General features: G+C 37.2%; 1 protein-coding gene across 3 annotated transcripts in view; it reads left to right on the top strand.

The window, feature by feature from the left end:
- The window catches only part of rngtt (RNA guanylyltransferase and 5'-phosphatase), a 170265-nt gene that overhangs the window by 95193 nt on the left and 48176 nt on the right, over nt 1-26896 (top strand). For all 3 annotated transcript variants that reach the window (XM_007905080.2, XM_007905079.2, XM_042333592.1), the window contains exon 13: nt 16675-16775. In XM_007905080.2, coding sequence (XP_007903271.1) covers nt 16675-16775 — 101 coding nt within the window. The remainder of the gene's footprint in view (nt 1-16674; nt 16776-26896) is intronic.

The following is a 26896-nucleotide window of genomic DNA, read 5'->3' as shown; positions in this document are numbered from 1 at the left end:
TTATCGGTGCAGCTATTTTAGTTAATATTTAAATTGCAATAATAACCTAAACTGAAGATTATTTAGAACTGCAGCGTTCCAGAAATGTTTTTGGAGAGCTTTCACAAATGCGCCTATCTTTGGAAAAAAAATTGAACTGAGATGATGATGCATTATTTGTTGCAGGCATTTGCCTCTGGAATGGTCATTCAACAGTGACTTGCACAACAGAGGCAACTGTCTGTTTATCAGGTGCCTGTAGCTCAGGTCACACTGGTAAGTTAGTGTCAACTTTGAAGATGATTAAGAGGAATGAACTGTATCTCTACATTGCTCTGATTGAACTTAGTTAGAAGGTGACTTTTATTTGTCATGTTTGGATTTCTTTTTGGGGGGGCAGATTTAGGTTGTAGTGTGAATTTCCACTTTAAATCAGGATTTTAAAAATAATGTTGGTATTCTAAGCAGGTGACAGGTGTTCGTCACTACTCAGAGCCTCGGGTGCACTGTACACTGTACAGGGCGAAACCTTGGGCAAGTTTCCTTACTCCACGCACCTAATAATAATCCCTCCAAAACCAAAAACAATAATAAATTGGTCATTTTCAATCCACGACTGTTTGTGGGACATTGCTGTGCGCAATTGGGTGCCGCGTTCGCCCACAAATATACAGTCAATTTCACTTTACAGTGTGTTCTGTGAAGCGCTTTGGGATGTCCTCCCGACGTGAAAAGCGCTATATCAAATGCAAGGATTATTATTATTATTATTATTATGCTGAGTTGATATCTTGTGTTTTGACTGTAATACATTACAACATTTGATGCATATATTTTCATTTGAAATGATCATTATTAAATAATACAGTCACACAATTTAAAACAAAGGATTTTTGTATGATTCTTTTACATTTTTGGAAGGGAAACACAAAATATTGCTTATGTGGCCTGTGGTCATTTCTCAAATGTAGAATCCAGCCCTCGACACCCAAAACATTGGACCACCAGGATGTAACCCTTTAAGCCCTGGTATCATTCTGGTGAATCTGCATGGGTACCCGCTCCAGGGGCAATATATCTTTCCTGAGGTACGGTATCCAAAACTGAATGCCGTACTCCAGATATGTTCTGTACAACTGGAAAATCATTTCCTCACCTATGTATTCCAGCACCCTTGAGATAAAACCTAACATTCTTTTACCCTTTTAGAATCATTTTTGTACCTGTGAACTAGCTTTTAGTGATTTGTATACATGGATACCCAAATCCCTTTGTTCTTCCACAGTTCCTAGCTTCTTACTGTTAAGAAAATATTCTGATTTGTCTTTTTTGAATCCTTAGTGAATGACCTCAATTTCCCATTGAACTCCGTCTGCCACAGTTTTGCCCACTCAACTAATCTGTCTATGTCACTTTGTAACTTCCTTCTCCCATCTACACAATTTACTGTGCCTCCTAACTTTGTATTATCCCCGAATTTGGATATACAATAACATTGCTTCATACAATATCTCTTATATATTTATATGGTGGAAAGCTGAGGTCCCAATACAGAATCCTGGGGCACACTGCTCGTCATATCCCACCAATCAGATAATGTTCCCTTTATCTAACCTTGTGTATATGTATAGCACTATTAACTATAGTAATAGTTTACTTACATAAGTTACTAGATGCTGTTTTTATTTGCAGATTTGGTACTGTGTGCCAAATTTGACTTCTGAGAGCTTAACAAATGGTTAATGAACATCTTGTACATTGATAGAATTGTTGTGAATTAACTTGCATTTATTTGATTTGGGAATGTTTAATGTCAGCACTACTTCACTAAATTGTTGACATTGTATTAATAGGTTATTTATACATGAGTCCAAAGTAATAGTTCTGTCTTTTATTGAGCTCCTTAGACAGAAAATTTCCATAATACAGTGCTGTTTATATTTGCTTGCACGTAGTGAAGTTCCATAACCCTGTTTTATGTTGGTACCCGCAGCTGCTCCATTTTCAGTTGCTCAAGGCTCCAACCAGATTAACTTTTAAGATATTCATTTATACCATAGAAGCTAGCCAAATAAAGCATAGCAGCAGTACGTTTGTGCATGCGTGTAACTTGCTGCCTGCCGGTAGCCATTTTTATGTACTCGGGTTCTTAATTTGTGTCCACGTCTTTCTAGTGCTGCTTATTTGACCTCTGGATTACTTTATGCTAATAAATAATGGATCAAAATGCAGATTAAATTGCATAATTGAAAGTGCACTTTGCAAATTGTGGGAATTTAGCAAAGTATTTTGTCATATCTATGTAATAGTTTTATCTCCCAAGGAAACAATCTTTAAAAATCTGAATGTTTGCCAGACTACATTTGCAATCAGTAATTGTGTAGAAGATATAATCCTATATTAAGCATGCAACAATTGATGTGACAATGTTTTCTATAGAATTTAAAATAACTGAACCTTAGTAACTAGACATGTTAATTTCGCATATTTTAAATGCCCAAAATATAAATTGGTACATGTAATTCATTAATTTTCCGCATTTTTATTTAAAAACTGTTCTCTCTGTAATATTCAAGTTTTACTTGATACTCTTTGTATCATCTAGAAATCCCTAATGTTTAAATAAATCATTATATTTATTTATGCGGCTACAGAGGGAGCATATAGATAAGGAAAAGAAGAGGCCCAAGGATGGAGCCCTGGGGGGTGTCCCACAGGTGACCGGGCTGGAGCAGGAGGATAAACCTGTGGAGAGGGAGATGAGGAAGTGGTCCGAAATGACCTTGTCCGTGATAGACAGGTTGGAAATGTCAAGGCCACGTGTGATGATGAGGTTGAGGGAGTGGCCATGGTTGTGGATCAGTGAATTGATGTGGAGGGTGAGGTTTAGGGAGGAGAGGAGGACAGTGAAATCCGAGGAGGTGGTGCAAGGGGTGTTTAGGTGGAGGTTGAAATCACCCATTATGAGCAGATGTTCAGTGCAGAGGAACAGGAATGAGAGGAGAGAGATATCAGTGAAGAAGGAACCAGAGGGGAATAAACTAGGAGGATTTTGACATAACATTACACTTAACAGGAAATCCTGTGAAGTGCTTTGACACGTTCTCCAGAAGTGAAAAGCTCTATGCCCAATGCGCAGCGATTATTATTTCCATTGGTGTCAATTTTCAGCCAATTTTCAATGCAGTGTGTGTTTTGAAGCAAGTAAAGAAACATACATTAGTATGAATAGGCTGAGCTACAGCTTAATTTAAAGTGAAGTTTAAATTTTAAAAAGCAATAGGGAAGCAAAAAGAATGTGGAAGAAAAGAAGGTTGTGTGACTAATGTGTTTTTAAACGTTTGCTTTAGTTGTGTAGGGCTACTGTAACCTTTAATATTGTAATTCGCTTGTTTCAGTGAATTTACAAGAATCGCACAAGTTCCTTTTCCTTCCCGCAGAGGTTCCCTGGGGTTCTGTACCAGACAGCACAGCTGAGATTGAATTGTCAGTTGGAAAAAGGAGGGGAATATAAAAACGTGCACTTATATAGTATCTCTCATGCAAAATAAACAATGTGGCAAAGTACTTTACAACATTTTATTTATATAAATGAACTGAATGTTTTTATTTACGCATACAGGTGGTTTTGTATGCAGTAGAATCCCATTAAGAGGTAATACTTTAGTTGGAGTCCATAAAATTCCAACCAGCAAATGGGGCATGATCAGGAGTGTCTGCCAGTCAGTGCAATACTCATGCTCTCAAAGCTGGCCAGCTTCCTGGGTTATCGGGTCGCCACCATTGTTGCTTCCCATGCATGGATGCAAATTGGTAATGACCTGTTGGCANTTTTTAGGATGCAGGAAGTTGGTTGATGCTAGCTGGATTCCAAAGCCAACAGCAGTCTACGGGGCTTTGCTTGTTGGGTGTGTAACTAGAGGACATAACTATTGCTAGTGTTAAGTCTAATAGGGGGTTTAGGAGAGACTTCTTCACAGAACATGGTAAACATGTGGAACTCGCTGCCGGAAGCTGTGGTTGAAGCAAATAGCATCAATATATTTAAGAGAAAACTTTACGCATAAAGGAAGAGAGAATAGAGGGGTGGAAAGGGGATGAGGAGGAGTGGGCTCATATGGAGTGTAAAGACCAGCATAGACTTTTGGGGCCGAATGAGTATGTAATTGCCTGTCATTTGTAAAGAGCATTTAGTGGAATGGAAGTTTTTTTGCACTTTTTGTCTGGGTGCCTATTTTTAATATTTACCATTATGTCCACCAGACAGATACATCAAGCAAGCTATTTAACCTTCCCAGCTTTGCAATAAAGATGTGTCATTAAGTATTGGATTGCTAATGAGAAGAGATGAATCCCAGTGTCTGTTCGTGAAGCAGTTCTGCACTTTACACCAAGAAATCAATCCTAGGAGTACATTGAACTATTCAGTGATGTATAATCTAGTAAAAGCTTCAAAATCCAGAAATTCATGTCTTGTGTGCCTAATGCAGCTGAGGTTTAGCTCAATGCGTATTTTACTGGATTTTAACACATAGCATTTTCAGCTTTGCACAATTGCTTTATACTGTTACTTTATAATACCTGTCTTCTATTCCTCGGTGGTGTTCTATTCTTAATGTGTTCCTGCTCGATTATCATCATTGTCTCTCTCCCTATGTATCTCACTTTTTCTTCCTTTAATCTATTGAACACTTGGCGTGTGAATTTTCCCCCGATCAGATGAAAGAAGCCTGTGTGAAAGAGAATCCAAGATTTAACATGGAATAATAGATGAAGTGATCTTGATGCATTTATCATGTGAGATAATGTTCCTCAGTTTCTTTTTCAATAAACACCTGTGCCTTATCCATAAGAAAAAATATTTTTCTCCTGAACTGCTAGCTAATGAGTTTATAAAAATAATATTACTTGCATTGGATATAGTGGCTTTCACGTCAGGAGGACTTTTGAAAGCACTTCACAGGATTTATTGTTAAGTATAGTGACAGTGTTTTGTAGGCGAATATAATACAGTACATGACACAATGCAAACAAAAGAAGAAAATCCTGATTTCTATGTAACATTGATTTAAAAAAAACTGTCACAAATCAGCATTTTCCTTTATACGCAAGACCACACTTCAGAAACCGGCCAAAAAAAAATCTGACATAGAGACATGATGCAGAAAGGCTGGGGATTATGATGTTGTATTATGTGTTTATTCTATCTTCAGCTGTCAGAGAGCTTTGTGTCATTTTCTCTGTTGCTTTTTAAATAACATTTAATCACCCACTGCAATTACTAAAGATCTGTTGCATCTGCAGTTGCCACAAAAGCAACATATGTGTTTTGTTCCAATCTAAAGTACACCATTTCCAAACGCAGATTCAACGAGAGGTTCTTTGTTTCTTTCAATTTCGATGAAACAAAAGCACAAACCCTTTCTGAAAGGAGTTAGCCACCTTCTTCTTGATTGACAGGAGGTATTTGAACTGCCTGTCTGTTTGAAATGCACCTTGGAGACCAATCCAGGGTTGACAACAAAGGATTTATGGAGATAAAAAATGATGTTTGAACAACCTTTCCAAAAAAAACTCAATTCACTCTTGTGGATTTTAAAATATATGCTCAGATCATTTAATTTTTGTCACTTTCATCATGATCTGGTGGTGTAGGAAAAACACTTATTATACAGTTGATCCATGGTTAAAGCGCAGAAACTGCTTTCAAACATCATCAATTAGAAGAATGTAAACCATTTTGTATTATAAATATATTACTCTGGAAGAAAAAAATATATCTGTGTTTGATCAACTAAAAAAAGTGCATATTTAACAACATTCACTATTCACATCCTCCTGACGTGCAAAGAGCTATATCAAATGCAAGGATCATTATTACCAATTGATTTCATGAGAATTTATTGTCCTGGCTCCCTTTTTGTTTTTCAGTTCCATATTATGCATATTTAGTTTGTTGAATACTGTGTGATTATACAGTATTGTGTCATTCAGGATAAGGAAAAACAATTCCTCAAAATGAAACTGCAGTAAAATATGCAGAGAACTAAAATTGCACAAGATCCTTTGACAGAATTGAACAGAGTAATTTGTGAGGAAGCCAGCTCTATTGTCCTGGCAGTGACACTCCATTATTAATGCTCCTGTATTTGATTCATCAAAAATTGGCTTATCTCTTTTTTAATTTTAATTTTAAATTGTCCTTTGTTCTATAAAACTTAATTTCACAGTAATAAAGCTGCAGTGTTATTATTCTAATTTTATTTTTCAGTTTTGGTGTGTATAAGATGTGTATATATATAATGGTGTGTATATATAATGAATCATCAGTTTGTCAAAGTCTGGAATTTGTTGCACTTGCTGATGTGGTAGGAGTTTGTGCAGTAATTTAATCAGGATTCTTCAATGTTCTTTCGTTTTACTTCTCATTTGTTTAGATTACCAACTGATGAAAAATCTTGGTCTGCTTTATATTGCTTATTTGCCCTTCTACTCAGCTATGATTCCTTTATCTTGAATACTGTGTACATGTTAACATCCGAGTTTCTTTGACTGGCCTGCTGGTATTGTCTCTTCTAATTTAACATTATATTGGTCATACTGTCAAAATCACTGCCCATCATTTAAACCATTTATAATGGCAAATGGAGCTCAAATCTGCCTAAACCAATATTTGCTTGCCAGATAAATTGTTTAATTGCATCCATCTTTAGTTCAAATGCTTATCGTGGGTTGTTGCTTTTTCTGGGATTAACTTGCAATTTAAAGACATCTGTTCTATCTCTCATCCATTATTCTCTCCACATGAGCTGCTGTCTTCCCATCATACAATGATTATATGTGCAGGAACATTCATGGAGTTACCATGATGAAACAAGCAGTATAATTTAGTGCAAACTGCATAATATGCCCTGGTACTGTTTGTTTTGTTTTTGCTTTGGGGGGTGGGTTGGGGGAAGCATTACCCACACTGATTTTAGTGTTGCAAACACTTTTAGATCTATATTCTTTATCTATATTCTTCATAATCATTACCTATTTTTCAACAGAACCACTCTGGCTATTCAGGTTTATGTTGCTTTTTGACAATTATTTGAGGTGGATTATTTTGATAAATTACTCTTTTCACTCCTGAAATAATAACAATAATCCTTGCATTTGATATAGGGCTTTTCACGTCTTCCAGACGTCTCAAAGCGCTTCACAGAATAGACTGTAAAGTGAATTGACTGTATATTTGTGGGTGAAATGTAGCAGCCAATTGTGCACAGCAGTGTCCCACAAACAGTCGTGGATTGAAATGACCAATTTATTATTGTTTATTTTGAGGGATTATTATCAGGCGTGTGGAGTAAGGAAACTTGCCCAAGGTTTCACCCTGCCGGGAATCCCACCCAGGTCTCGCGCTTGCAAATTGAGCGCTCTAACCACTGAGCTACCGGAAATAACACCTCACATAACACACATTCATGTCTCCAGTGACAGCAGCCCTTTAAATTATCCTCTCTTGAAGCTATGTAATTTGTCTGTTGTGGCTCTATTTCGACATCTTTTACTTCTTAGGCCTTACAGCATTTAAGGCTATGAAGGAAAATGGCACAGAAATAAGTTGAACTCAATGTCAGAAGACATGCCAGGACTGCAAAAAAAACACCAGAATGGTAAAAAAAAAGCTTTGAATTGAACATGGCAAGAGATGTGAGGGATAATAACAAAAAGTGTTTTAGTTACATTAATAGTAGAAGAAAAATAATCAATGGAATAGGCCCACTGAAAGTGGGTTCGGGAGACAACATAACAAGTAATGCTGCACAGGTTGCAATCGTACTAAATAATTTTTTTGCATCAGTCTCTACCAAGGAGGAGACGGGTAACCTATCTGATCTGGAAAGAAAACTCAAGAATGTTGCAGAGAAAAGTTGTGACACTATTTATATCACTACCAGCATGGTTGCAAAACAGCTGTGTAAACTTAAGGTAAATAAATCTCAGGGGCCAGATAAATTGCATCCGAGGACACTTAAGGAACTAAGGGAGGAAGTCACAGAAACGCTGGCACAAATCTTTCAAAAATCACTGAATACTGGAGAGGTGCCGGGGGACTGGAGAAAGCCAGATGTTACTCCTATTTTTAAGAAAGGTAAAAAAAAGTGACCCAGAAAACTACAGACCAGTAAGTTTGACGTCCATTGTGGGTAAAGTTATGGAGACTCTTATTAAGGATAAAATCATGGAGCATCTGACAGAAATAAAATCATAAATGATACCCAATATGGGTTCATGAAGGGAAGGTCTTGCCAATCTAATTTACTGGTTTTCTTTGACGGTGTTATAAGGGAGCTTGATAACATCAGCAACAACTTGGATTTATATAGAGCCCTCCACACCGGACAGCATCTCAGGGGGCTTGATAAGGGTAAGACTGTGGATGTTGTATATCTGGGATTCAGTAAGGTCTTTGTTACAGTTCCTCTTGAGAGGCTGGTACTGAAAGTAAAGAAAGCGGGAATCATTAAAATGAGTATGCAATTGGTTGACCAGAAGAACCCAGAAGGTGGTGGTACAGGGGATGTCATCAGACTGGGAAAATGTTACCAGTGGAGTTCCACAAGGGTCTGTTTTGGGCCTCTTTTGTTAAATTTTTTTATAAATGATCTGGAACTAGGAGTCGCAAGCACAGAGGCTAAATTTGCAGATGACATCAAGCTAATGAAGGTGGTAGATTGCAAAGCTGAACAAGATAGGTTACAGGAGGATTTGAACATACTTGGGAAATGGGCAGATCAGTGGCAAATGAAATTCAATGTGGAGAAATGTAAAGTACTTCATATGGGAACAAAAAATCCTGGAAGGGACCATTATTTGAACAGAAGGAAAATAATATGTATGGAAAATGAAAAGGACCTGACAATAATTTGAAGCTCTCCCAACAATGCTCTATGTCAGCGAGTAAAGCAAACCAGATGTTGGGATCTATCAAAAGATCAACAGGAAGCTGAAATAGTGGGGTAATCCTGCCACTGTATAAATCATTGGTGAGACCATATTGGAGTACTGTGTACAGTTCTGGATCTCCGCAGTACAAAAGGGATATTGGAGAAATCGAGTAAAAATTACTAAGACTGGTTATTATGAACAACAAGAATTTTGAAGCATAATGCAAAACATCCTGGTTGCTATTGCTGTAAGGTGTGCGCATATGCCCCCTTGCAAATAATTTTTGAATCCTTATCATAATTTTTGAAGTCCACTCCCCCTGGTTCGATGTTAGTCTCAGCTGCTGTTAAGTCCTTTGAGACACAACCCTGCGCAAAAGGCGCTTTATAAATGCAAATTGTTGTTGTATGTTGGGCTACTACTTAACCAGATAAAACCATATAGCTTGCCAATGAAACACAATCTTGCAAGCCTCCAATTGCTTGACCAACTCAGGCTTTGTCTGGCAAAGTTAACGGGAACCAAGTGAGACAAGTCCCGAGTGGCACATCATCTTGGAGCTTCCTTATCTTCTAACCTCCCCCTCCCACCACCAACAAGATAATCCCTTTCCAATTGACCAGTTAGACAGCAGCAACAACAACTTGCATTTATACATTGCCCTTCGTGGTGCATAGGGTCTTGGAACACTGACCTTATTTCAAACCTAGCCTTAAAATAATTTAGGTGTGAAAATACACTGGAGTTTGCTGAACCTGGTGTGGTCAGTTTTCAGTCGCCTTTCAAATAATATCTGAATCCAGGCTGTTTGTCTACTATTCTTGGCCAGAAATAAAGTGTGCAAAATTAGTTTATATAAACTGACTTAAGATCATGTCCATCCAAATATAACTTATGCCTGTCACATATATTGAGCTGAATTGATGAGTCGAAAGCTATTGAGCCAGACTCTATCGTCATTTTGTCATTTGAAGTACATTTTGTCTTCAGCGAAATGAAAATTGGAAATTGTTACAAACAATTTAGATTTTTTTTGGTCTTGTGAATTACTCAACTGGGCAACGAATCAGCATTTTACAATTTAAAAAAGGACATTTTAAATGATATGCAGGGTCACACTCTCTGGTCTAGCTATGACATTTCACGTTCTGAAGTGGCTCACACATTTTGAGTATTTTAATAGCGGGTTACGTCATTGCATTTTGTTTTGAAAATAGTAAATGTTCTTCCTGATTTTTTTCATCCAAAGTAAGGAGTTAGTCATCCCTCAGAGAAAGTTCACGTAAGACATTGTTTTTTTAATGTACTCCTCACATCCTTCTCTGTCCTGCTGCACCAGTTTCCTGCTGAAGCAGGTCTTCCATTCTCTCGTGCTACATCAGGTGGCAGGTTGTTCCCTGCTCTCCTACAGCATTGCTTTTACATATTTCGGTGCAGAATTTACAGAATTTACAGCATGGAAACAGGTCATTCAGCCCAACCTGCTGGGCGATTATACTCCACACGAATCTCCACGCGCTCTTACTCCCGCCCATACATTTCTAATCCCTTCTCCCTCCTGTGTATAACTTGCTTCCCCTTAAATGCAGCTTCACCACTGCTTTAAGCGGTGAGTTCCACATTTTCACTATCCTCTGAATGAAGTAATTCTTACTAAATTCTCTTTTAGATCGCCTAGTCACTATCTGATACTTGGGGCCCCTGGTTATGAACGACCCAACAAGTGGGAACAACCTATTTATGCTAACCTTATCAAACGCTTTTTAAAATTTTGAACACTTCTATTAAGTCCCCTCCTTAAACGGTCTTCTCCAGTGAAAATGGCCTACCCTATCCAGGCTATCCTGATAGCAGTAACCTGTCAATCCTGGTAACATGTAGTTAAGCCGCCACGTTATTCTTCCCTTCGCTGCTATAATCTTGTAGTGAGGTGACAGAATTGGACACACTATTCCAAATTTGGTCTAACAGGGTTCTACACAAATTCAACATTACCACTTTTATACTCTGCCCTTCTGGACCTAAAACCCTAGACCACATTGCCCTTTTTTTATTGCCCCATCTACCTATATTGCTACTTTTAAAGATTGGTGGATCTGAATCCCCAGATCTCTTTGCTTCTCTTCTCCTCTACCATCTTGGCTACAGACAAATTCTTTATTTTTTCTGCTGAAGTGAATTACTTTGCTTTTTATGTTGTTAAATTTCATTTGCTATCTGCCATTCTGCTAGTCTGTCTTCCTGCATTCCTCTTCACTGTTTAACACGCCCCTCAGTTTGGTGTCATCTGCAAATTTTGGCATCACATCTTCTATATTTGAATCCAAATCATTCATATATTATGTATATATTATACATTATGTTATATATAGGTCCTAACACGGATCCCTGTGGAGCACCACAAACTATCTCTTGCCATTCTGAGAAGATATCCTTAACTCCTATCGTTTGCTTTCAGTTTTCTAAATATTCTTTAATCTATTCCGCTACCTCTCCATGACCACATGTTCTGATGTTGGTTTAAAACTTGTTATGTTAATTCGAATTTCTTTGGGGAAGAGGGGCACATTATTCTCATCTTTAAATGGAAATGGATTTTTGTTATTGTCAGTTCCACTTCCGTCAAAAATATTGCAAAATGTTTCACCTTGATACAGTTTTCCTCAGAAAAGATTTCTATGAACCTTTTTCCAATTAAACAATGAAGCAGCACTAACTATTATTTTTTATTTTTTTAATATTTTCTTCGACCATGCCATCGGCCGTGATTTCAATTTTATTTGCAAATTTGATAGTTTAAAATTTTGTCAAGTACTTGCACTTATAATAATATTATTATTATTATTAAGTACTTGCAGTTCAATCTGTGACAACCCCAAGATAATCTCATCTAAAACATGCTATAAATTGTATATTCCCACTGATTATAAATTGAAATTCTTTTCATTTCTACCACTGGTTTCATGAGTAATAGGAAAAGAAAGGGCAAAAATTGGTTGAAAAGCTGAGAAAATCCATGATGATTGAAGTTGCAGCTTCTTTCCAGTTGGAAGGAACTCATTTTCAATTCCAGTCTTTCTGGAATTGGAGTTGATTTAGCAACTGAGGATTTCTCCCTTAACCTCTGTATTCTGTCTGTAAAAGGTCATCATATTTGCAGATATCTTCAGACCTAGATGGAGCTTTTAGATGTTTGCAGTGAAACACCAGTAGACAGCTGGCCGCTACTGAAGAAAATGGCTCAAAATATTTCACCAACCTGTCATTAAATCTATCATCACAGAATTATACAGCACAGAAGGAGGCCATTCGGCTCATCGTGTCTGTGCCAGCTCTTTGAAAAGAGCTATCCAAATCAATCCCATTCCCCTGCTTTCTCCCCATAGCCCTGCAAACTTGTCCTCCCCCACCATCATACCTCATCTTATAGTTGTAAACGACTTTTAAGGACAAGAATCCAAACAAATTGTTGGAAAGAGATCTGGCAAACGCAGAGGATGTTCCTAGCCTGGTTAATAGCACCAGATTTAGAAGAAAAAAATGATACAGAAAGGGAAAGAGTACACAAAAAAGCACTGAAGATTCTTGTGCTACACCCAGTACTGGCATGAGATTATGCAAAGTGCTGATGCTATTTGACAAGTTATTAAAGAGCTAAAGGAGTCCAAGCAAAGCCCTGCCACTCATTATTGTAGAAAGGTTGTGGACTTTCACCCTTCAGCTAAACTCCCAAATGTATCCCAGAGGAATTTGTTCACTGAAGACTCAGATGTTCAAACTTCTGTCCATCCTCTGTGTTTGCCAGATCTCTTTCCAACAATTTGTTTTGATTCTTATCCTTTAAAGTTATTTACAACTATAAGATGATGTATGATTTTGTGAATCATTGTTGACACGTGGGGTACTTACTCCAGGGGTTGAGGTGATTTTAACCAGTTTTTTTTCCTTGTAGATTGAGTCCTATTGCTTCCTTGTAACGTCTCAATTAGTGGGATTAAGAGGAACTAACGAGTTTTATAATTGTGTAACAGACTTTACAGCATAACAGTGTTGTACACAGGACTTAATAAAGACTGCTGCAACTGTCCAAGTGTATCAAATGCAGTATTGTATTGTTTTGCTTCCCCAAATCCTTTAGTTTGCAGTCTCCAAATTATTTTATCATTTTCATGAAATGTCTGAAGCAATTTTATAAGTTCCTGTTTACATGAATGTTTACATTTCCAAGTATTAAGTTTCTGTTCTTGCTTTCAGCCACAGATTTTAATGCATATACATATATAGTGCATATTTATTTAGCTCTGTGATTTTTATGTCTCAGAAATTTATTTTTATTTTTGCCTTTACATCTCTATTTTTATTTACTTGCTATTTGTTTCTCTCCCCAATTAATCATTTTTGCACAGTGCCAGTTCTCCAGCTGGATGGTTAATAAGTAGGTTGAAGGCTCTTTTATTGCTACTGATGCCTGTTGTATAAATTAGCCAGTGTGAGCCTGGAAGAGTGGGATGATGAATCTTTGTTGGTGATGATCTCTCTTTGTTCTTCATTCCATTTAGTATATGCCACCTAGTGGCTGCACTTTAATCAGAAAAAAATATCTCAGCGTTATTTTAGGAGTCTGCATCTATATGTATCTGACCATACTGATATTTAAATTTATGATTTTGAACAATACAAAAGTAAAGGGTAAATTTATATATATATATATATATATATGTGAATGTGAGTGAACTAACCAAATACATCAATTCTAACTTTTCTAAAAGATCCAATATGCTGCCATAGGATCTGGTAAACAACAATGCAATGGAGAGTGATCTTTAGTATTTGCAGCACTATTATAAAATACATCTCCTACCGATTTAACATTGAAGATGAACCTATATAAATGAAAAAAACTAAAATAAAAAGCATCTCACTCAAGTGTAAAGAATGAGCCACATATTTTCTTCAGGTTAGATATCCTGCAATAAATGCAAACTGTAAGTAAGAATATTTACTGAAATATCGACATGGAATGAGAGCATACAGTTCTTTCCAGCCATCATGACTTAATTGAATGTAAATAGATTTAGTTATTGACTTGTTGGAAACTTAATGTGGCAATCTGCACTGTCTTTATCAACCATACCTATCAGCTAACCAGCTGCTTATTGCGATCATGTTTTCCTTCATTTAGTTGCAAATCTGAAAATGTCATCAAGCATTTTGTACTGCTTGGTATATAAGAAAATACACAAGGACTGTGGTTGTCCTTGTACAGGTATTTATAAGCTAGTTGCAAAACCATCTCAAATAAAATTTAAAATAGTGCAATATTATGAAGTCGTCTCCCAATATGTAGCAAACTGAAGAAGATGGTATGCAACTTCAGGGAGACATAGACAGATTAGTTGATTGGGCAGAGAGATGGCAGATGAAACTTAATGTAGACAAATGTGGGTTATACATTTTAGGAGTAAGAATACAGGGAGCAAGTATATGTTAGGTGGTAACATTTTAAAAGGAGTGGAAGAGCAGAGGCACTTAGCGGTTAGTGTAAATAAATCCTTAATAGAGGAAAGGCAGGTGGACAAAGCTGTCAAAGCAAATGTAATCCTAAATTTTATAAATAGGGGTTTAGAATATAAAACTAAGGAAGTAATGTTAAACTTACATAAATCATTAGACTTCCAATCCAATCCGGCTTCCGCACTGCCCACAGCATGGAAACAGCCCTGGTCAAAGTCACTAATGACATTCTGAACATCTCTGATCAGGGCTCCTTCTGCCTCCTTGTCCTCCTCGACCTCTCTGCCGCCTTCGACACTGTCGACCACTCCATCCTCATACACCGCCTCCTCTTCGCAGACCTGCCCTTGGATGGTTCAACTCACCAGCCAGTCAGGAACCTGGGTGTCTTGTTCGACCCTTGACTGTCTGTTCTTCCCCGCATCCAAGCCATGACCCACTCTGCCTTCCCTCACCTCCGTACATCGCCCGACTCCGCCACTACCTCACCCCTTAGGCCGCTGAAACTCTTGTTCATGCCTTCATCACCTCCAGGCTCGACTATGCAAATACCCTGCTTGTCGGCCTTCCCAACTCCTCCCTCCACAGGCTGCAGATAATCCAGAGCTCTGCAGCCCGTGTCCTCTCCCTCACCAAACTCCGTGACCCCATCTCCCCCATTCTCGCCCGACTCTATTGGCTCCCTATCCTTCAGAGGATCCAGTTCAAGATCCTGGCCCTCACCTACAAAGCCCTCCATGGCCTCACCCCACCCTATCGCTATGACCTCCTAACCGCCTACCAACCCACCCATTCCGTCCGCTCAGCCGGCTCCGGCCTGCTCCACATCTCCCGACCCACCCACCCCACCATTGGCGGGATAGCCTTCAGCCACTCTGCCCCCAACCTCTGGAACTCCATCCCCCAATCACTCCACCTCGCCCTCTCTTTAGCCTCCTTCAAGTCCCACCTCAAAATCCTCCTCTTCTTCCATGCCATTGGTCATCCCCCTTCCCCTCCCCTCCCTTCTCCCCCCTGACTCATCTCGGGTCTGAAATGCTGTATACTGACCAGTGCCTTGGGACGTCCTCCTGACGTGTAATCTTGTTGTTAGACTGCAGTTAGAATGTTGTGTCCAGTTTTAGTCACCCCATTTAGGAAGGATGTCAAGAGTGGGTCGGAGGAGATTTACTTGGATGATATCAGAGATGGTTTGGTCTATGGGAAGTTAGGAGAAATGTTCTCACACACGGAGTTATTAGGATATGGAATGCTCTGCCGGGACAGGTGGTTGAGTCATAATCCATATAATCTTTCAAAAACGAACTAGATAGATAACTAAAAGGAGTAAACTACAGGGTTATGGGGAAAAGAGAGGTAAGTGGAGAATAAAATCATTGCAGTTAAAAGAGCCAGCACAGAGACAATGGTCCGAAAGGTCTTCTGCACTATAAACATCTATGGTTGTATGTTTTGATGGATTATGAAAAGTATTTTGAAATGTAGTAGGACATTGGTGTAATTCATTCTGGTATTCCACAGGAATTCATAATGTCTTTAATAGTGAATTTAACACACATATCCACCTTTCAAATATGTTTTCATACAATGGGTTATTACAGAAAATACAAGGTAAAGAACGAACCATAACTTGTTTTTAACTTTGCTGTATATAAGCAAACTTTAGTTGTCGTAATAAATCTTTCAGCAAAGTGTTGGCCCTGTTCTCTCCCAATACAATTTCTCTCTCTCTGACTTTCTATTGAGTGTGTGTGTGTGTGTGTGTATCTCTCTCTGTCTTCTCTTCATTAACTCTGTACCTAACAATATCCAATCACCACTTTGTACTGCCATTTCAAAGTTGGAAAAAATCTTGTACATGTAGGAACAGGAGGGAGCTGTTTGGCCTATTGAGCTTGCTCTGCCATTTTACTAGTTTATGAATACTTTCTAAATTTGTAATTCCTTTCACTCATTTTCTCCACGCACTTTGCATGCAATTAAAACTTTTGACGGCCTGACTTCATTCACACTGGGGCTCCAATGTGTATAAGCGTCATTCACCCAGAAAATATAGTCAATTGAATGGACTCTTACCTCAGAATCATAGACCTAATAATAAAATATATGTTTTATTCCTTAAATTTGGTATTTTAATAGTTTGCATTAAAAGATGTCTGATTAGTTGAAATTCTGAGTTTGTTTAATTTACGTAGCCACAAAGAGTATGTGCAGCTAAGTCCAATTTTTTTTAACTTCAAACAGAGGTACAAACCTGGCCGATGTGATGATATATTGAAGTGGAAACCGCCAAGTCACAATTCTGTTGACTTTCGTCTGAAAATAACAAAAGTAGGGGGAGAAGGGTAAGTAATATCTATAAAGGTATGCCTTAGTAACTTGTATCTCATATATCTAAGAAAATGAAAATATATATTAGTTTATAAACCAGACAAAAGAATGTAGGAACATTTGGCCTTTGAGCTTGTTTTGCCATTTAACTAGATTATTGATCCTTTTTATATTTGTAATTTCGTTTATTCACTTTTTCTCCATGCCCTTTAATACCCTTACTTTCCACGTTATCTAATTTGTGATGTTCAGGAGAGTTCATTTCACATTCTCAAAACTCTTTTCGTGAGGAAATGTTTTCTGATTTCATTTTTAACCATCTTAGCTCTATTTTAAAGATGCTTCCCTTTGTTCTGCACTACTTTTGTTCTATTGCATGTTTCAAAATCTGCTTCATCATTCAGTTTCTAAATGTTGCATTTGAGGTGATGGCATACTAGACAAAAAGTGAATTTCTGAATCAGGAAAGGCAGGAGTCCTATTAATTACAATGTTCAGATGAATAAATTGTAAGGAATATGACAATTATATTTTAATATAACTAGCAAAACTACTGCAGATTTTAGCGTTTTAATTATAGTCGAGACTCTGATCTCCTTTCTAACATTACTTCCTTCCTAATTTCAGGCTTTATAACCATCTTCTAAATTGTGCCGCTAAATAGGGGCCTACAGAAATATTTTTGATTGTAGCCCTTATGTTGAATAATAATAATAGGTTAAATATCCAACATTTATAAATAGTTTTAGCCATGGTACTAAACTTTTGCACTCTGGTAATTTTCAGAAGGTAGATAAGAAAGACGTTATAGCCAAATCAGTGCTAGTGGCTATAAAAATAATTTTGTATCCATATTTTTAAAACAAGTAATGCATCAGAAGCTGCAATAATTGACTGTACTAATAGATTTCATTGTTTGAAAGAGAGAGAAAAAAGCTATTACATAGGAACAATGACACTCGGAATAGATCAAAAATATACAACCACATTATATGCAGGATGACATATATCTGCAATGCAGCAATGTACATAAATCCTAAACTGCATTGCTGTCTTGGAGAACCTTTCAGAACATATTATTCTTTATGATGTATAGAAGGATAGTGATATCTGAGGGTGGGTGTTGCCTATGGGTTAGCAAGGTGGATGTGATGAATGCCAGTTCCCACAATTGAATCACATGATTTGAACCAGCAATAGTAATGTACCACATAATTCTATAAGTACAGGTTTAGAATGATTTTAATGATAATGCATCTTCTGTTCATTATAAATACTGGTAGCAGCAATAATTAAGATCTAATTAATGAAAAAATGCTGGACATCTGCAGCAGTTTAAACAGCATCTGAAAAGAGAGTTAGTTTGGCAAACATTTTGAGACTGACTATCATTACATTATCCTATTATCATAAAATAATACATTTATTCTATTGGAGGAATAGAATATAATTAGATTTGACAATTATTTCATAAATGTTTTGCATTATGGTTAATTCCACAAGCTTTCTACGACTATGGAAACAGGCAGAACTGCAAACCACTATTATCCATCCAGAATTTGAATTTCTCAGCCTGTGTTCTCAGTTATGAAAACCCATGTGATGGTAGATAGTTTGTTTTCATGAGGTAATTGCCCAGTTTTTGTTGTTCCCTAATTGTGTAGGTCATTCCAACATCACCAAATTTTCTATGGATCAGTTGCCATATTAAGATGGCGGAATGGAAAATAAGCTCATAAAAGCACAATATTTGCTCTGTAGCACCAATGCCAAATATTATCCCGTTATCAGACTCCGAGTTTGTGTCGGTCGACTATAATTAGTTATTTATCACTTTATGATGTTGCTGCAAACTCCTCAGTTATATTATTTATTTTCAATATGAATTTTGATGGAATTCCAATGCCCCAAGCAAAATCCAGTTTAGCTGCCGTCAAATATTTTAAACATTTTCTTATTGATTTCAGTACTTTGTTTTTCAATGCTTTTTGTTGTTTCAGAGATTATTTGTGTGACCAGATTAACAATATATTTTAGGAATGTATGTGCTTTATGGTAATTTGTGTTATTGAGATTTGATTGCATACAAAATGTACTGTATGCTTTTAAGAAATTGTATTGGACTATTTTTAAACGTCTCAATCTATTTCCTTTGAACTGCATAAACTTTATTTTGGAATGAATGCACCCAAAACTACAGCCATGATACACAAACCCCACACTAATCTTTTATCTCTGTGACCTTGATTCTAACACAGAGCAAGAAGATCTGTTTTGTCTAAATAGCTTTGGTGCTGGGTTTACACAGATGGTGCTGATGGAATGCCTTCCATTTTAAGTCGACCTATAATGAAAAAGATGCTGCCTACGTTGAAGTGCGTGTAGTTCAACTATTTTGGCTGTCCAATGCTTCTTTTGTGGTTGATCCCAGTAGTTCAGTGGGGCCAGCCTTTTTTTCCTGCTGTGCGGGTTTGGAACGTTTGGCATTATTTTTCACAAAGGTGACAAATAAAATGGCAGAACTGGAGTTAACGAGTAGTTAGAATTGAGAAAAAATAAATAAAAAATCAAATCTGGAAAATGAAAGGATTTTTTGCATCAAATATTGGGTGCTGCACTAAGAGCTTTGCTCAAGTGTTAGCTTTCCACTTAATCATTCCTCACTATGAAACCAAAAATTCAATATTCTGTTCATCTATTCTGAAGCATAAAACATAAGAGTCAAGAATTGATGGATACTACAAAGGTGTTCTTTTCCCACTATAATTTTTAAGAACTTTGTATAATTTGGGTGAATAAATGATCCTTTCAGAACAATTTTGCCTCACATTTTGCTAATTTTTCCTATTTCTTTTGACTGAGATTTTTTTTCTCTCTCCCACATGTCTTTTTGAGATAAAATAATTTGAATGATTCAGTACATACCTGCCAATTTACATTGATAAATTATTTCTCCCCACTCTCACCATCACCACTACATAAATACAGATTTAATCTTGATAGCTAAAATATTTCCATATAAGAGGCCCAGTGTATCGACCAGAAACATACCAATATATGGTATTGTGTAATAGATAAAGTTAAACACACATGGAGTTAAACTACATTCTTCACACAAATAATAATAATAATAAATGAAACACTGTTTCAGAACATTAAATACATAAACACCATAATAAAATATGTTTTTTTAAGTAAATGGTAGTAGACAAGTGCAGTGAATACACAGAACCCATTTTGTTTCAGGAAGTGGATTATAATCACAGTTCACGATTGGTTTTCATTACTCAACACTAATTTAATTTATAACTAAAATTCATCAAATTAACATTAAAGAATCATACCAAATGTCAATAACTATTCCTAGTTGAAAGCTGAATCCTTAATCTTTGTACAAAGGTTGAACATCACCCTACACGGCATGCTGAACACGTTTTCCCCAAATAACGAAAATAATTTTAAAAAATGACAATTACTGAAGAGGAAATCAATCCTACATTGAGATTCTATCTACCATATATTTGGCCATCTTTAGTTAAACAAAATGCAGCATGCTGGGTTTGTGTTCTTAAGCCTTTTTATCTTTATGCAAATCGATTTCAACCCAAAATAATTAGGCTCAGCCCAAAACCTTGCCAGGAAACAGCTGATCGTAGGGGATTAACCTCTAGTACAGTATTTTCTTTGTGTCCTCTTATTCTCTGTTAAATCCAATCTGGTGTCTATTTTGTGTGCCATTGCTTAGCACCCCCTTGTTTCTTTCCACCTACCTGACAACTTTCCCCTTTTATAAAGCTAGCCATTAGAAATCAGCAGTGATCCATAGAGTACATACATTGCAGAAACTAACAAATGTAGACATTAAACATATCATGTTTTTACAGTAGTGTATCAATTAGTACATCTGTTAGTACATCAGTATAGATTGAGTGATATTGCAGGTTCCCTTTTTCTGCTGCAAGAAGATCTGGACCGTTTAATCAGATGACATACGGAGACTGGCTGAAGAAGATAAATTTTAATGTAGACAAAAGTAAAGCGATATACGTTGGACAAAAAGTATAAATGTGTACTAGATGAGGAGGTGTTCATTAAGAGAGGTAGTGAGTACAATTTTATTATTAGCTATTCATTAAAGGTTTCTATAAATATCAAGCTGTTATCCACAAAAAAGTCAAAACTCTTTAAGTTGCCTCTTAAGAGAATTTGCTATATTTATAATTTATATTTATAATTTATAACTTTATAATTGGGAAAAGTTGTGGGGAGTGAGTCCATCTCTGTCATAATAATAATAATCCTTGCATTTGATATAGCGCTTTTCACGTCGGGAGGACGTCCCAAAGCGCTTCACAGAATATACTGTAAAGTGAATTGACTGTATATTTGTGGGCGAACGCGGCAGCCAATTGCGCACAGCAATGTCCCACAAACAGTCGTAGATTGAAAATGACCAATTTATTATTGTTTTGGGTTTTGGAGGGATTATTATTAGGCGTGTGGAGTAAGGAAACTTGCCCAAGGTTTCGCCCTGCCTGGAATTGAACTCAGGTCTCTCGCTTGCAAAGCGAGTGCTCTAACCACTGAGCTACAGGACTCCACAAAGTCATGAGATATGATATGATGTTAAGCGCAATGAGACACTTTAACGTTGTTGTAAGATGCTTTATCAAATGCAAGGATTATTATTATAAACTACATTGTGAACGAACAGGTATTCATTTACTCCCTAGCAGCCAATTAATATCTAATATCATTTGAATTCTATAACTCAGGTTTTCATTCATCTCAGTGAATTAGAAATTTTTTTTAAGCTTAAATTGTAGTTTAAAGAATGGTATTTGCCTTATAATTACAGACTAATCAGAACAGTAGTACACTACAGGGTTGTGAAATATAGGCAAAGAAACCCCAGTCAGTAGTAATCATAATAATCCTTGCATTTGGTATAGCATTTTTCACATCAGGAAAACATCCCAGCACACTTCACAGGGATTTACTGTGAAACGGAGTGACTGTTTGTGGGCAGATGCCTTGAGAAATTCCCTTCTCTGAGTTGCCTGTGTTGCACAATGGAGGACAAAAACTTCATGCAGGTAATCTCGCACTTCTTAGGCATGCACGCTACTGGATTTTTTTTATACGAATGCAAATATTAACAGTGAACAGCTAAGAGGCAGGGAAGAGAGTCTCAGAGAAAAAGAGACACAGCGTCTGAGATCCGAATGACGTTCTTTGATCTTGGCTATGCCATCAGAGTGGAAGGCAAGAGGCCTCAGGAGGAAAGGGAAATCTCATATATAAGCGGTCACTTTTGTCTACCTACCAGAGATTTGGGAACTTGTCAACTTCCTGGTCTCATGGAATGGTGCGTAAGTAGCCTGGGGAAACCTGAAGGGTACCTTTTGGGGGGAAAAACACTAATTAAAACGACAAAAGAATACTATACAGTCCATAGAAATGAAATCCCCCAGCCATTGTGTTCTCAACTTACAGTACTCCGTTAACAAGGATCTTGACCATTACTTAATCGGTTTTGATTTAGGATGACACCTAAAGACAGCACCATGATTATTAGATTATAAGTATATCAAGTAATACCGCAGTTTAAGATAGTTACATTGAAAAGTTGTGCTCATACTCAAAAAACATTAATAAACAAATCGATGAATAAAACCTTGTATATATCCTTGAGCAAAGCTAAGTTTGATTTCTACAGTTGCCTTCTTCTGCTTGGATTGATGAGCTTAGTTCCAATATGACCTCTTTGTAATGAGCCAGAGGATGAATTTTAGCTTTTCGTGCCTTTCAATCCAAGATAACAAAAGTCAAGAAAACTAATTAGTTCACCATCGAAACAGTAACAGAAGCCAAGTGATTAATTCATTATCACAGAACGCTTGTACACAATGTTCATTTAGGATTTCAGCTGCTTTCCAAATGCACCTATTGCTCGGTTTCTGATGTGAATATCTATTTAAGATATGGGCTGCTTTAATGAATAAGTTTGGCAAGCATCTTTTCATTTGCTGCAAAAGGACAAAGCTGTGAAAATAATAGACATTGTTATTCATACTGAGACAGTTCTCACCCTTGATGTATGCGCAAATTTTATTAACACTTTCGTACTAAGTGGCCTCTGCTTCTCTCTTATTCCTCTCGGTGTGAGTCACTATTTCAAAGGTGACTCAAGCAAGTCAGAGTCACACACGGACAGGTATTCCCAGTTAACCCCAATTCCTGGTAACTGGAATGTCTAATTGGAGTCTGCTCGCACTAGTAGGCCTCCGATGTTGACAATATTCTCCGAAGTGCTTACTCCTTTTCTTGTCAAGAATACTACAGAGACTCGAGGATACATTCGGTAGAAACAACAGCACTTTATTAAAAACTAGCAACCCTGAGCGACCTTGCATATAAGGAACACAACAGTGAAGATATACAACAGTGGGATCAAATATAAAATCACAAATAGCTAAAACAACTGGCAGCACAAACTACATTAGTAAATAAATATGAAACCAACCTGACCGTAGAGTAATCCTGTACAGGATAGTGCATACCAGATGATGACAATTAGTTAGCGACCACGAGGATTGCCGAGCATTGCTTTATATAGGTGTGCGACTCCACCCACTGTACGATGCAAGTTTTTTCGAGGATTTTTTTCGGGGTTTTTCCCTCGCTAGCTCCACGTGTCATTGCACTCTGCAGGCTGCTTGTCATTACTTGGTAGCTGACTGTCAATCAAGCAGCCCTGGATCTATCACTTTGTTGCAACACGTGTATGCTGCTCTCTAGCTCTGTGCTGCAAGCTGCAACTTGAAATCTTACAGAACCCATTTAAAGGGGCAGACCTCCCCATTTCCCTTAAATAATATTATATATTAGTTATACATACATATTATTTACGTTACAAAAGTCTGCAAGAATAGGATAAGCGTGACAGTACTGAGTTTCATCCTGTTTCAAAAATAACACATGGTTCTTCCGCATTTTCTGCTCACCTTTGATAGGTTTCTAAAGGATAGAGGGATTAAGGGTTATGGGGATAAGGCAGGCAGATGGAGTTAGGTTAGAAGATCAGCCATGATCTTATTGAATGGTGGGACAGGCTCAAGGGACCGAATGGCCTACTTCTGCTTCTGATTCCTATGTTCCTATGTACCTTAAGGATGAAGATGGTGCGAAGTTAAGTCAAGTTTGGTTATTTTGTGAGGCAAAACCTGAAGCAGTTCTAATAGCAGAACAAAGCGCTATGCTGCATACTGCCTTAGAGTCTTTTACCAGAGTCAGTAATTGTTTTGTTACTGAGTCATGTCAAAGCAATGAGGCCTGGTTTATAGGATAAGAAACTAAATACATGTATTTTCATTATTAACTAATTAATTGTCTATTTTCAGTAAACATGATCTCTCCCATTCAGATTAATCTGGCAGATATCTACAGAATTGTCCATTTAGGGCAATTTATTATTTTTGTTAAGAAAGAACCTAGATTTTTATAGTTCTTGAATATCATGGCAAACTGTCTCAAAAGCGTTTCACTGGTAATTACTGTCAAGTATAGTGAGCAAGGTCCCACAAATAGCCATGAGGTGACCAATTAATCTGCAGCACTGTTAGCCAGACAACCAGTCAAAAATGCTCTCTTTTGAAGTATTATAGTATTTTAATGTCTCCAGGACCAGGCAGGTTGGAACTTTGATTTAATGTCTCATCTAATAATAATCCTTGCATTTGATATAGTGCTTTTCGTGTTAGTAGAATGCCTCAAAGTACTTCACAGGAATTGCTGTTGAGTGTTTGGCTGTATTTTGTAGACATTCTATATTGCTTTATCCTGTAAAGCCTGTTTGATCACATCAGAAACTCTGCACACCAATAACACCATCCTCATCAGGCTTGTTTAGCTGTGTCTAGCTGAACAGATCGACTTAAAGAAGCTCATATGTAAATCTGCTTGAACCCCACTCATCTACTTATTTCTTAAGCTCAACTAACACAGATCTGTTGCATATTCCTTGCCCCTCTGTGCCACTATTGGCGACTGAGCTTTCAGTCAGTATGCCCCTCAACTCCCAAACTCCCTGCCTCTATGCCCCCTCTTTATCTACCATTCAACTCCATCTTAAAATCTTAAACCGTGCCTATCGTCACCTCCCTTGTCCCCCTTCCCCCTTGCTTGGCATTCAACCCAACATCACTGTGTAGCTCTCCCAAGATATTATCTATGTGAAGGGTACTATATATACATGCAAATTGGTGTTTTAAAGTAGCATTGAAAGGCTGCAATCCAGGGCCCAATTCGTTCAGTTTTAGGCCTGTTAAAAAAATTAACAAAAAAAAATACAGTATTTTCTAGGCATCCATACAACTGGACCTAAAAATAGTAGTATCTCAGGCTGGCAAGGCCTACCCTACACATTAAATTCGGACCAATTGTTCAAGTTGTTTTTGAGTGCCAGTGGTAGTTTGGATTGCGACCTTTCAGTCCTAAATTTGAAACCAAGATGGCAGTTCGATGGGGTTCATTATTATTTTTAATAATAACTTATTATTATTTTTCAGAAGGTGGAGTGGGGGTGGGGGAAAGGGAGAGGTATTTCTAAACACATTTTAATCCTCATCCTTAATTAAGGAATAGTATATTTTGTTATATGTTTAGAAATATTTAAATTTTGATTTGCATTTTCCGAAAAACACAATTTTATATTTTATTGCCAAAATCTTGAACGTGGTGAACATTTCAATGAGGTTATTGTGAGAGTGAAACTTGATGTTTAATAGAAAATCAATTTACTTAAGCTGGTAACCTGCACTAAAACATCGCATTCCAGTTATTAATGTTACTCCTCCATTGATGTCAGAGAGGAAAATTTACACTTCGCATTCTTTAATGCTCATGGTCCTACCAATATTAACTTATATAGTAAAATTATTCTTTAAAAAGTAAATACTCATTAAATCAGGCTAATGTTATGGTTAGGAGTTACTCTTACAAATTTTCTCAAATGATGTCCAACAATCTTCGTTTGCTCTGTTTTATGGGCTTTAATTTATTACCCTGTTTATCTTTCTGCCAATGTTTAGCCTGAAACTTTTAATTTTAAAAAAACAGCCATTACTCATTTGTTTCTTAGATGCTTGTAGACAAGTGACCTATTGCAAGCTACATGTCGGATCTCCAGTATTGTCTGCTTTTCAGATAAAACAAGCATAGCTAAGCAATCGGGATCACTTTAGCTTTTTTCATTGCTGCTTCGGAGTTTTAAAACATATTGGAAAATGTATCTTGTAATAATCTGAAAATGCCATTAGGTTCAACAAACCAGTCTTTTAAATGTGTCTCAATACCACTTATTGCCTTTTCACCATAGCCTTCTAATTGATTGCTGAACTTGTCATTGAGCCACCTTAAAGACATCTCTTCCCCATCTCCTTTGAAGACATGTTTCATTCCACCAGGGCACTGCTGCATAAATGTGTCTGAGTAGCCATTATTCATGTGTGAGGTATTGACAGTGAGTGTTAGCAGGCGATGCGGGTTATTGGGGGTGGGGGAGTGAATCACAGCTGAGCTCAATTCTTTCTTTGCCCAATTTCCACACACAGACAGTTCAAGCAGGAGTAACTACATAGCAATCAGTGCAAACTCCTGGTGTGCTAAGTGCAATTGCAACACCCCTACTGTGATCGGGTAAATCTGCAAAGACAGGGGATTGATTCCAAAGAAAACAGGTCCAATTTTTTTTCAGCATTTAAATTTCTAATTGCCTGGAATCGTCGTGGCTCGGTACTTTCTTGAGGACAATAATATCTTCCTGATGATCAAAGAAAGAAAGAATTTGTGTTTTTCTAGCACCTTATATTGAAATGTCTCACAATGCTTCAAAATTACTGTCAAGTATCGTGACTGATTTTGTGAATGGCAATGAAATCAATGAATAATTACTCTGGAGATTGTTACGCTAGACTTAGTGACAATTGCGCACAAAACTCCTGATTTCATCTGACCAACATCTTATACAAAAACAATGTCATTTTTGACCCTCTGTTGATGCAATCAAATAATTACCAGCTTTGCCATAGCCCCAACACTGGGTGGACTATGTCACAGATTTGTATACAAGAAC

Source organism: Callorhinchus milii, unplaced genomic scaffold, assembly GCF_018977255.1.
Source record: "Callorhinchus milii isolate IMCB2004 unplaced genomic scaffold, IMCB_Cmil_1.0 Scaffold3, whole genome shotgun sequence".
NCBI lineage: Eukaryota > Metazoa > Chordata > Chondrichthyes > Chimaeriformes > Callorhinchidae > Callorhinchus > Callorhinchus milii.
The sequence above is the reverse complement of the archived record's forward strand: the minus strand, read 5'-3'. Positions and strand labels throughout refer to the sequence as shown.